We start from the raw sequence: 13,576 nt of genomic DNA, 5'->3' as shown, positions 1-13,576 counted from the left end.
CTAGAGGAATTCGTGAAGGAATCTTCAGGTTTCAGGTTTTCCTGAAGAAACTCCTGGAGCCTCATTCGAGCTGATTCCAAAATTTAGAATTCGGTCAGAAGTCATAACTCCAGGGTGTCCATCCTTCCGGGAAATCCGGGAAAAGCGGGAAAACCCCAGGAATAACAAATGACCGGGAAAAATACGGGAAATATCCGGGATTTAGGAGAACACACCGGGAAACCAATCCTAGAGGGATTTCTGGAAGAATTTCAGCAGGATTTCCGGAACGATTCTTGAAGAATTTCTGCGAGAATCCTAACGAAATTTATGGAAGTATCTCAAAGGGATTTCCGGAAGAATTTTAGAATAAAATCTGGAAGTAGACGAAAGAGGGATGTCCGGAAGCATCCCAGAAAGATTTTCAGAAAAATCCCTGTAGTAGAATAATCGATAAATAACCTGAAGAATTCCAGCAATATTTCTGAGAGATTCCTAAAGAGAATACCGGACAAATTTCATAGCGTTGCCTGCAAGTATCTTTGAAAGATATTCCGAAGAGTTTCAACAGGATTTTCGGAAGAATTTGAGAAGATTTACGGAAGAATTTCAGATGCATTTCCGTAAAAATCTCCGAAGGTCCAGGAGGCTTGAAGAATCCCAAATTTTTTTTTGAAGAATCCTCGAAAGACGTTTTGGAGATTCTAAAAATCTAGAAGTGCTCAAGAGGAAAAAATCCTAGAACGATATTCAGAAGAATCTCAAAAGTACTTCCAGATAAGTCCCATGAACATTTCCAGAATTCCACAAGGATTTTGTAAAGAGTCCGCAAGAGACATCCGAAAGTACTCCAACAGAATTCTTTAAAAGAACTTAGAAGTATTTTGGGAAGAACTCCAGAGGAATTTTCGTAAGAGGAATTTTCAGTAAGATTCCGGAAAAACAGGTTTGTTTTAATAAAAAGCACTATGGGCGAAACTAGAACTTTTTCCACAAAGTGTACGACTGCTTGTCACTCGAACCTCGCATCATGTTTATCTTTTGGTGGTAGACAGATGGATTATGCTCTTCGAAATATTACTAGAAAGGTATTTAGGGATTCTTGACAGGGTTATTGGCGAGATTCTTGTTAGATTTCCATTTGGATTCATAGTTAATTTTAAATGAGATCTTTGCTAGAATTCTTACGGATATCGAATCGATAATTGATCAATTTCCTGAAAGTTATTCCTGAGAGATTACTGAAGAGGTTATCAGTACATAGCTATTATGGTTTTTTGTGAACAGACCCTTGACTGATATTGCTTGAAATTCTTAGCAGAATGCTCAACAAAAAAAATAATTTCTTGCCAAATATTTTTTTTTAAATCGTTGACAGATTACTTGAGAGTTCCGTTAGGAAGATTTCTTTGTTTATTGATGCTACTGATTCTTATTGAAGCCTTATCTCGATTACTAATTGGAGTAGTCCTTGATCTATAATACAGGTCTTTTGAAGCCCCTGAAGAGATTTAGAATGGATTTCTTCATATTTACAGCGATATTTACAAATTTCTTGAATTATTATTTCATGAATTCATGACAAGCTCTTTGATGGATAACTGAATAGCGAGGTCCTTTAGGTGTTCTTAGCCAGATTTTTGATTCATGCGATTCTTGGAAGATGCAATTTTGGGTTTAGGTCAAAAGTGTTAGCCAACTTCATAGGGGGATAAAAAAAATGTATTAGAGGATATTATTTCTGTTATTCTCTGCTTGGATTCAACGAGAGTTCCACCAGATCAAGAATTTCTCTATGAAGGGCCATATCTTACGCATTGTTCCGAAGGCATTCTCAGAAGGTAATAGATTGACTATTGAGCTTCGCCCTTTTTGGAAATATAGTCCAAACTCAAATACACAGAGCAGAAATTTGTTCATATAATTCCAAATTCTCTCTGGACTTTCCATGAATTCTCGTTGGTGGACGGTCTTTAGATATTTCAACAAATAGTTTATATCTTTTTGTCCAAAACGTTTTCGAAATTTGAATCGTTTGAAGCTTATAGCATTTTATAAATATAAATAAAAATAATTCATAAATAAGTTAGTTAAAGACCTCCTAAATGTGTATGAGAAAAAAAAACTAAAATATTAACTCCAAAGATCATTTTGTCATCAGTTTGTTAATATTTTGGGCAACCGGGAAAAACCCTTTAACTCTTCAGCGTCTTATAGGGATAAAACATGCACACCAAGCTGAGCGGCATGCGTTCGAAACTCATCGGTCGTCGAAGATTGTTTTGTATTGAAAATGTCTCGACTTACAAGAGCATACAGTATCTTCGTACCTGCCACACGATATACACATGCAAAAATGGTCAATCAATCTATATCTGGATAAAAAATCATGACTTTTTGAGCTGTCACATGATAGAACTATATGATGGAACATGTCCACATCACACCCTACCGGAACCGGTTTCGGAAACCAAATAGGGCCAAATTTAGCTGTTGATCCTCTTGATGCTTTTTTTTTTAATCAGAATAAAAAACCATGAAATTTGAACTGTCGTACCATACATGCAAATGAACTTTTATAGGGTTATAGGTGCTCTTGTGCCCAGAATACACACTCAATCTGTTCGGTAAAAATTACTGGGTTTTTGCACTACCGAGAAAGTCAGTAAACTAAAAAAAAGTGTTTAAAATCGAAAAACAGGAATTTTAATTTGAAATTTTGCGGTGGGCTATATTTTAATACCAATGAAAAATAAAACCTGGCGATATTTGCCATTCAATCATTTTACTGACTTTTACTTTTTTTCATTAATTTACATTTTACTGACTTTTTCGGTAGTTCAAAAACTCAGTAAAATTTTATCGATCCCAGTAATCTAATCTGAGTGTAGCATACTTACAAAACATGTCCGGAGTTCCATTCTAGGGTTCCATATCTTTCATATAAAGCTAAAAGAGCGTTTCAAAGTCATGTGGCATTTTTGCAGCGGCTATGGCGCGCCGACCAAGAGTTGGCTGCAGAGGATTAGCCATGGATCCTTGCATAGATCAAGGAATCTTCCCGGATGTATGGAAGCGACAGAAATTGGTGCTACTACCAAAGCCGGGGAAACCACCAGGTGACCCGTCGGCGTATAGACCTATCTGTCTACTAGATACGACGGGCAAGTTATTGGAGAGGTTGATCCTCAACAGGCTAATACCGTTTACAGAATGTGCGGACGGCCTGTCCAACAACCAGTTTGGATTCAGGAAAGGTAAATATACTTTGGATGCTATCCAGTCGGTCGTTCAGACAGCTGAGGTGGCAATCGAGCATAAAAGGAGCGGTATCCGTGAAGAATGCGTTCAACAGCGCAAGCTGGGAAGCGATAGCCTATGCACTTCACCGCCTCGAGGTACCGGTGCAGTTGTGCAAGCTTCTAGAAAGCTATTTTGATGGTATGATTCACAGATTCATTTGATGTATGACACAGAGGAGGGGCAGAAAAGCGTTCGAATTACCGCGGGAGTACCTCAAGGTTCAATCCTGGAGCGATGTACGATGACGTACTGAGACTGCCCCTTCCGATGGGTGTTAAGATTGTTGGCTTCGCCGACGGTGATATCACAGTGGTCTAAGGCAAATCGATGGAAGAAGTAGAGTTGATAGCAGCGCACTCTGTTTCCATAGTTGAGGAATGGATGAGCTCTAGGAAACTAGGACTGGCCCATTACAAAATTGAGGGGGGGTGGTGGTCAACAACCGCAGAAACAAGTTGTTCATCTACGTGATCTCAACAGTCTGACAATATGATAAATTCTTTCGCCAGTAAATCCAACATCGTGTGATATAAAATGCTTTTATTTACCCCATAATCTTACTAAACTTACATCCAAGAACAAAATGTGTAACAGAATAAAAAAAAAGTCTTTCGCGCACCTTCCTAACCCCTAGCGTGTTTTATATAACTATATCATGAACCAAACACGTCTCGTCGAGTGCTGCTGCGTGGGAAGGATCTGATTGCTACTACAATAGTCAATAGTTAAAAACAGGAATTTCATTCTTACTCTCCGCACCACAGCGTCGCACTGATGATTATTATTGCATTATTTTACCAAGGAAGCAAATTTGATTTTTTTCTCTTTTGTTGTTACTCTTTAAATGCTTTGAACAAATCGCGCCTACATTTTGAAACGTATGTCCTAGTTATTTGTTAATTCTGCTCGCGCGATGCGAGCATTCATGCTCTAGCTTCGTGTTTGTGTTTGATTTTTGCTATTTGTTTCTATGCGCGAATTTTAAAAAGGCTGCTTGTTTTGTTTTGTGGTTTTCTTTATTTAATTTGTTATCTTTATTTATGCAAATTTTGCTAATTGTTGTTTTCGATTTCTGTTATTGTTGTTACTGGGTCGTTTAATCTTTGCACTGATACTTGCAAAGTTTTTGTAAATCGCCGGAACTTATTTCCTATAACCGTTTCTCCCTTGCTATTTATGGAATGCTTCTGTTCCCATTTCTCGGAAGGTTAAAAATAAAAAAAAACTGATTGCTGCGGATTTTCCTTCCGAAAGTTTTGCTGTTTGGTTTTTCTTTTTTTCTTTGTGTCGAAATGTACCTCTACGTTGATATGCCTCCGGCCAGCTTCTCGTACGACGTGGGCTTCTCCGGTGCTACGTAGTTGTCAACATCGTCGTCGTCGTTCCAGCGCTTCCCCGTCATTACGGCGAACGGCCAGAACGAGACGTTCTCCGTCACTCAGGAGTTTCGCTGTTCCTCCGCCTGGCGGCGCATGAGTTCGGCCTTTCGGCGCTTGGCCGACAGGAAGACGATCCAGCAGAATCCGATGATATTGGCGACAAGCACGCGTAGCTGCGGAATGGGAGAGGTAGAAAGCATGATTAATATTGGTTCAAAGTGTTTGATTTGTTTGGAATATTCAAAAGATTATTTCAATTAAAAGCCGTTTCTTTTTCAGAGTTGGTACTTTTTTAAACAAGTAAAAGTTTTTACAATTGTGAGTAAAAAAAAAAATTTGGAAGTACCGTAAAGTGCCGTAATTCAGCGCAGTTAAGGAATAAAACGATTCAAATTGTTAATTTAAAATTAGTATTGCATCAACAAAAAAGCTTTATGGGTGGATCGCTAGCAAATCTATTCAAGATTATGGGGAAAATATAAACTAGACTGTATTCATAATTTACAATTGTGATTTTTTTGAAATACTTCACTTGTTGAAATTGCCTAATTCCGCGCATTTTTTAAACGCTTTTCCATATTCCGCGCAGAAGAATGCCTAATTCCGCGCACTCATGAAACAATCAAATTAACATTAATTTTGATAAGGGGCTGCATCCATTAGTTACGTAACACTTAAAATTGAAAATATTCAACCCCCTTCCCTTCCGTAACACTTTTTGTATGAGAAAACGTAGAGTTTTTGTTGAAAATAAAACTACGCAAACAAAACAAGGCTATTCGCTCCACACCGCAGGCTACTGACTGATATTGCTACCACGTCAGCACCTCTCTTTTATTTCATGTCTGGGTAAAGATATCTACAATTCATTCGCTTAAAATACTACCTCTACAATTCTTACCCATTGACATCTCCACTGCAGGGTGTGTGATGTACCTGCTCTCCAACACTCCTCCTCATCACACAACCTTCAAACCGCCATCTGCCACCCGAGCTCTCTTGTCCACTAAGCTCCTCCTGGCACCGAGCTCCAGCTACCGAACTCCTCCTAGTCGAGCTTCTCCTGGCCAGCTGCACCATCGTCCTCCTGGTCAACCGCGCCGTCCTACGAGCTCCTCCTGACTTCCGAGTTCCTCCAGCACTTCCGAGCTCGTCGTCCGATCAGCCAGCATCCGCACCTTCAGCCTCGTTCTCAGCATCTTGGCCTCCAACTCTTGGGCACCTCGTCCAAGCCACCTCCCGTCCAGACTCCACCTTCCGTCCAGGCTCTACCTCCTTACCGAGATTCTGCCTCATCGTCTAGGCCATGTCTCCTCGTCCAGGTGCTTCCTCGTGGTCCCTCATTGAAGCTGCCTCAGCGTCTTCCAGGCGTTCCTGGGCCCATAACCTGTTGAAAATAAAACTACGCAAACAAAACAAGGCTATTCGCTCCACACCGCAGGCTACTGACTGATATTGCTACCACGTCAGCACCTCTCTTTTATTTCATGTCTGGGTAAAGATATCTACAATTCATTCGCTTAAAATACTACCTCTACAATTCTTACCCATTGACATCTCCACTGCAGGGTGTGTGATGTACCTGCTCTCCAACAGTTTTGTATGAACCGTAACTTTTTAGTCTACGTTCAGTTTTTTTATTAACTTTTTGTCTATCACATGAAATAAAGATAACCAAAGCATTGGTACGTGTGAATTTCGTCTAGGGGAAAGTGGGGCAATTTGGCCATCTTAAGAAAAGTCGTAATAATTGAAATTTTTAGATCAATACACTAGATACGCACGATTTCCGTCGTCTTAAAAAAAAAACACGAATGATTTTTTCGTCGATTCTTCTGTCGATGGGGTGCTATGAGCACCCTATTTTATGTTGTGAAATTATCCCATAGCATAGAATCTAACAATTTAATTATTTTATTCACTGAACTGGAAAGTTTAGAAATGAAATACTCTTTCGAAATCTACTGAGCTCATATTTGGCTTAAATATGCTTCTTATTGCATAGTTTTAGACAATTCGGTCGAGAAAAAACCCCCATCTTCTTCTTCTTGGCATTAACGTCCTCACTGGGACAGAGCCTGCTTCTCATCTTAGTGTTCTTATGAGCACTTCCACAGTTATTAACTGAAGCTTTCTTTGTCAAAGTTGCCATTTTTGCATTCGTTGGCATTCGTGTTGCAGGCACGATGATACCTCATGCCCAGGGAAGTCAAGGAAATTTCCACTACGAAAATATCCTGGACCGACCGGGAATCGAATCCAGACACCTTCAGCATGGCTTTGCTTTGTAGCAAACTGCACTGTTCATACAATACAAGGACCAGTTCGCATTATTGCTTGGAATCAAAGGGTTTTAAGCAAATCAATTAATGGTATCCACTAATATCACGGGTAACTGAAACTTATTTTTTAAGCAAAAAGAAACCTCAGAAGAACCTTAGGGTCATCCATAAATTACGCCACACAAAATATGGCCATTTTCAATCCCTCTCCACCGTATTATCATACTTTTTGTATGGAGGCTTCGTAAATTATGTAGAGATCGTAAAGTTTTCGTGAATCATTTCCCGAGAGTGTGTCGTAATTTGTGGGGTCTTCTACAAATTACGACCTGTTGAACATGTGAACGATATGTTGTTTTTACAATAATTGGATATATGGATAATATATGGATTGTATAATATAAATAAGAATCATAAACAAGTATCAGGGTGGCCACCGAACCGGGAAAAACGGGAAAAGCGGGAAAAAGACGGGAATTCGAATCCATCGGGAAAAAGACGGGAAAAACCGGGAATTTTAGATGATCACCGGGAAAATCATTTTGAACGAACATCTTTAAGCTATGTACAAAACCACAAAAATTAGTTGTAGAAAGTTGTAGGGTCAGTGTTCCCTTAGTAGACTATAAATCGTTTCAAAATATTTTTTGACATGAAGGTCAGGAGCTATTTGTCCAAGTACCATTGATACACAGCTTGATTTTGTTCAAAAATGTTCGAAATAATAAGTTTTGCATAAAAAATTGAACTCCCTTGTGCCTATAGTAAACCTATTGTTCCTATAGTAGCATTACTGAGAGAAACTATTTTTTATTTGACGAAAATATTGATTAATTAAAAACTTTTTTTACGTCAAACGAAAGCCTTTGATTCACATTTTAAAGGAAAAATATAAAAGTTTCGTAAAAATACGGTTTTGATTTGTATTTTGCCAACGTCGTGATGCTAGTGCTACTATAGGAACAGAAATTAGAAATAGTGCTACTATAGGCACATGTGTTCCTTCCTATAGTGGCACAAGCGATAATTAATACAAACATATGAGTTTACTACTACTACGATCATATTTTTCCTACAAAACCAAGATGAAAAGCCTTCAGATGATGTAACAATAATGACGCTAGCGTTATTTTGATTTTATACGAATATTTGTTCTTAGCTATGCGGCTATTGGTAAATCGACCCTAACGGTTGATGATAGTCCCATTAAGCGTGTGTAATTTTGGACAAATAACTTTTAAACAATAATGATTTTTTTTTTGTAGAAATAGTCTACTTTGGTACACTATACTTCTCAGAAATGTTTCACTTTACTCATTGGTTAGCAATGTTTCGAAATATTTTTTTTTTCTCAGCTGACTCGATGCTTTGAATCAGAGTTTCTAGCAGAAGGTTTAAGCACTCAAAATTTTCTTCAATTGTTTAACATAAATCAATAAATCAAATCCGAATGTTCTTAAAATCAATGCTTCATTCATAAGAGCTTCTAATATGTCATTCGTTATCTAATCGACTGAAAGTTGAATATGTAAGGTGAAATACATGCTTCAACATGTGTGGCTTTGTTTGCTTTGGTTTCATCCTCACCTTAAACTTTTGCTTTGGTAAACTCTTCATTTTTATGAAGATAAAAAATTGAAAAATTGGAAATTGAATACTTTTGAATATGGCAGTAAGATGCACAATAGGGGCATATCTATCTATATAAATAAAAATGGAGTGATGTTTGTATGTCACGAAATAACTTGAGAACGGATCAACGGATTGATGTAAGTTTTTCATTGTTGCACTCGACAAGGGATGCGACGTGTTCGTGCAAGGAAAAAGTTTGGGAAAATCTCCGGAATAATCGGAAAAACGGGAGAAGACTCAGGTGTCATTTTGTATGAGGGATTACATGACGTTTTGCAACAGCCTACTTGATGGCAAGACAAAGTTTGCCGGGACCACTAGTATATTTATATAAATGAAAATGGAATGGTGTTTTTATGTCACGAGTTGGTTTGAGAACGAGACGGCCGATTTGAACAATTCTTGCACTTTCGTTTTCCTCAAGGGCTCCGACGTGTTTGTGTTCAAAAATATTTCTCAAAATCCTCCGAGAAAGTTTAGAAAACGGGAAATGCTAATTTGACACAAAATTCGGGATTTTTTAAAAACCTGGGACAGCTAGTTGTTGATAAATATGGGCTTGGTAGCTTTAAAAACAAATCTCTGTCAAATCGAACTAAAAGTGCCAATAGAATAGGACATTTTTAGAGTGCCAAGAATAGAATAGCACAATTGAGGGGGTTATTAGCAAAAGGGTGTAAGGGACAAAAACCTAGCTTTGAGAAAATCGTTTTTTAAGTTTTTTTCAGCAATTTTTCATTCCATACTAATTGTATGAAGGCCAGAAAACCATGCCAATCTTCTACGAATAATATTATTTTTCCATTGAAATACCGCCGAAAAACTTGAAGTAGATTTTTTTCGGTATATTCAATTTACAAACCGACCAAAGGGTAACCTGTTTGCGTTTGGTCTCCTCAATAAAAAACCGGGAAAATTTTGAAATTTATACCGGGAAAACCGGGAAAAAAGCGGGAATTTCAAAATGAACATTTGGTGGCCACCCTGAAGTATACATTGCCAATGTTATTTGTGGTTCATTATGCTAAGTAAATTTTGTGCGCACAGACAGAGCTCGTGAAAAAAATCTAAGTGTGTATAGACTATTTTTTTGGGGCTGTGCATAAACCACGTGGTATTTTTCCCTGTAAGGGACCATCCATAAATGACGTAGCATTTTAGGGGGGAGGGGGAGGGGGGAGTCTACGATTTTGCTACGAACCATGTATCAAGTATGGGAAAATAAGCTACGAAGGGTGAAGGGGTGTCAAAAATTGGTCAAAAGATGCTACGTCATTTATGGACGCTGCCTAAGTTGGCTTTCCCGATATTTCGCTTGTACATGAAACGTATGTATGCATAAAGTTACTTTTCAGAGAAATAGACAGATGTGAAGACGGATATACAGTTAACTCTCCCTTACTCGATATTCCGTATCTCGATATCGAGTTAGAGAACCATAGTAAAAGTTGGTTTTCATGGCTAACTCGATGGTCCCTTGGAACGCAGTTGCACTGATTTTGTGTTCTGTAACTCGATACCTCCCTAACTCGATGGTCCCTTCAATATCGAGTAAGGGAGAGATGACTGTAGCATGTTTTACTTGTCTGTTGTTAAGCGAAGAACAGTGCGCGGAATTAGGGCATTATGAAAAAAGACGTGGCCTAATTCCGCGCAGTACTTTTTTGAATAAAACTCAATAATTATGCTAATATTTGATAAGATTTCATAGAAGCACCATGAAACATATCTGTAGCAAGTAGTTCCATGGAATATTACATAAAAAATAAAACATTTTAAATAAAGAAATCGCGTTTATTGTTGTCCTACAGTCTTAGCGCGGACGCTAAGAAAATTAGAAAAATAACGCCTACTCCGACGGGCCTTCACTGATTATTTTTTTATGCCGCGAAAAAATGCCTTATTTGCTTTCATTTGTGATTCAAACTTATTCTTAATCAAAGTAGCCTCGAATAGCATTAAAAGTTGCTGAAATATTAATGTGTATTTCCATATATAAATAATTTTGTATGAAATGCGCGGAATTAGGCACTGCGCAGAATTAGGGCACTTTACGGTAATTTCTGTGGTGATCTTAAGAAAATATACAGGTTAATTTCTTGGGCCTTCCTTAGCCGAGTGGTTAGAGTCCACGGCTACAAAGCAAAGCCATGCTGAAGGTGTCTGGGTTCGATTCCCGGTCGGTCTATGATCTTTTCGTAATGGAAATTTCCTTGACTTCCCTGGGCATAGAATATCATCGTACCTGCCGCACGATATACGAATGCGAAAATGACAACTTTGGCACAGAAAGTTCTTAGTGCTCATATGAACACTAAGCTGAGGAGCATGTTGTGTCCGCGGACTCGGCATCGTAGCGTTGCAGGAGGTGTGTTGGAAGGGATCAATGGTGCGAACGTTTAGAAGTAACCATACCATCTACCAGAGCTGCGCATAGAATGTGCAAGTTGAGGCTCAAAGGCCGGTTCTTCAACTTCAGCATAATAAACGTGCACAGCCCTCAATCCGGAAGCACTGATGATGATAAAGACGCTTTTTACGCGTAGCTCGAACGCGAGTACGACAGCTGCCCAATCCATGACGTCAAAATCATCATAAGAGATCTAAACGCTCAGGTTGGCCAGGAGGAGGAGTTCAAACCGACGATTGGAAAGTTCAGCGCCGACCGGATGACGAACGAAAACGGCTTACGACGAATTGATTTCGCCGCCTCCAAGAATATGGCCCTTCGTAGCACCTACTTCCAGCACAACCTTCCATACGGATACACCTGGAGATCACCACAGCAGACATAATCACAAATCGACCACGTTCTAATTGATGGACGCCACTTCTCCGACATTATCGACGACAGGACCTATCGTGGCGCTAACATCGACTCTGACCACTATCTGGTGATGGTCAAACTGCGCCCAAAACTCTCCGTCGTTAACGACGTACGGTACCAACGGCCGCCCCGGTATGACCTAGAGCGGCTTAAGCAGTCGGATATCGCAGCTGCATATGCGCAGCACCTCGAGGCTGCATTACCGGAAGAGGGTGAGCTGGATGAAGCCCCCCTTGAGGACTGCTGGAGAACAGTGAAAGCAGCCATCAACGATGCAGCTGAGAGCAACGTGCGACGAAGTCGACGGAACGATTGATTCGACGAGGAATGTAGACAAATTCTGACGGAGAAGAATGCAGTGTGGGCGGTCATGCTGCAGCAAGGGACCCGGCAAACGTGGAACGTTATAGACGGAAACAGCAACAGCAGACCCGCCTCTTTCGGGAGAAAAAAACGCCGCCTGGAGGAGACGGAGTGCGAGGCGATGGAACAACTGTGTCGGTCTCAAGAAACGCGTAAGTTCTATCAGAATCTCACCGCATCCCGCAACGGCTTCGTGCAGCGAGCCAAGATGTGCAGGGATAAGGATGGGAGCATTTTGACGAACGAGCGTGAGGTGATCGAAAGGTGGAAACAGCACTTCGACGAACACACAAAGTATTATCCCAGATCATCTTCCGTCGTCTGTCATGTGTAGTAAACGAGTTCGCGGGAAGTTATCAAGCCGGCTTTATTGACGGCCGTTTGACAACGGACCAGATCTTTACTATACGGCAAATCCTCCAAAAATGCGATGAATACCAGGACCCAACGGATCACCTTTTCATCGACTTCAAGGCGGCATACGATAGTATCGACCGCGTAGAGCTATGGAAAATCATGGACGAGAACAGCTTTCCCGGGAAGCTCACGAGACTGTTAAGAGCGACGATGGAAGGTGTGCAAAATTGTGTGAAGGTTTCAGGCGAACATTCCAGTTTGTTTGGATCCATTCGGGGACTACGACTTGGTGATGGACTTTCGGGCCTGTTGTTTAATATTGCGCTAAAAGTTGTTATGCGGAGAGTCGGGGTACGATTTTTACGAGATCCAGTCAATTTGTTTGCTTCGCGGATGATATGGACATCGTCGGCCGAACATTTGAAAAGGTGGCAGACCTGTACACCCGCCTGAAACGCGAGGCAGCAAAAGTTGGACTGGTGGTGAATACAACCAAGACAAAGTGCATGCTAGCTGGTGGGGCCGATCGCGACAGGACTCGCCTAGGTAGCAGTGTTACGATAGACGGGGATACGTTCGAGGTGGTCGACGAGTTCATCTACCTTGGATCCTTGCTGATGGCTGACAATAACGTTAGCCGTGAAATACGGAGTGAAAGTTGGGCCTACTATGGGCTCCAAAAGAAGCTGCGGTCAAAAAAGATTCACGCCCGCACCAAATGTACCATGTACAAAACGCTCATAAGGTCGGTAGTCCTCTATGGGCATGAAGCGTGGACGATGCTCGAGGAGGACCTGCAAGCACTTGGAGTCTTTGAACGTCGGGTGCTTGGGACGTTCTTTGACGGTGTGTGGCGGCGAAGGATGAACCACGAGCTCGCATAACTCTACGGCGAACCCAGTATGCAGAAGGTGGCCAAAGCTGGAAGGATACGATGGGCAGGCATGTTGCAAGAATGCCGGACAACATCCGCTGCGTGGAGCGCAGCGAGCTAGGTGGCCGGATCAAGTGCATATCGATTTGGCGAGCGTGGGGCAGAACCGAGGATGGAGAGATGCGGCCACGAACCGAGTATTGTGGCGTGAAATTGTTGATTCAGTGTTATCTGTCTAGATGTTAACTAAATAAACGAAAATGAATGATCATAACGGAATTCTTGTTTCCTTAGGAAATTCATAATTGAATTACTAGATGAATTCCTGAATAAATCTACGGAGTAACGCCTGAATGGAGCTTAGGACAATTATTTGAATAATTTCCTGAAAAAAAATCCTAAAAATTACACACCGTAATATGAGCAATAGCACTTATGGTTAAGTGACGAAGGAATCAAAAATTTCATCAAAATCAAGTTGTAGGATGAGTTTTTATTTCCATTCACGATCAATCGTGTTAAAAGATGCACCACAAAATTACCGTTCGATTTGGCACGGTTCGGAATTAAATTTTCAGAC

The 13,576-nt window shown here is 40.5% G+C and overlaps 1 protein-coding gene across 5 annotated transcripts in view; it reads right to left on the bottom strand.

Moving 5' to 3' along the window:
• Positions 1-3,805: 3,805 nt before the first annotated feature.
• Positions 3,806-13,576, bottom strand: part of LOC5568103 (PXMP2/4 family protein 3) — a 36,161-nt gene continuing 26,390 nt past the window's right edge. For all 5 annotated transcript variants that reach the window (XM_001651988.2, XM_011495041.2, XM_021840937.1 and 2 more), the window contains one exon: positions 3,806-4,834. In XM_001651988.2, coding sequence (XP_001652038.1) covers positions 4,721-4,834 — 114 coding nt within the window. In that variant the 3' untranslated portion in view covers positions 3,806-4,720. The remainder of the gene's footprint in view (positions 4,835-13,576) is intronic.

This window comes from Aedes aegypti, chromosome 2 (genome assembly GCF_002204515.2).
Source record: "Aedes aegypti strain LVP_AGWG chromosome 2, AaegL5.0 Primary Assembly, whole genome shotgun sequence".
NCBI lineage: Eukaryota > Metazoa > Arthropoda > Insecta > Diptera > Culicidae > Aedes > Aedes aegypti.
The sequence above is the reverse complement of the archived record's forward strand: the minus strand, read 5'-3'. Positions and strand labels throughout refer to the sequence as shown.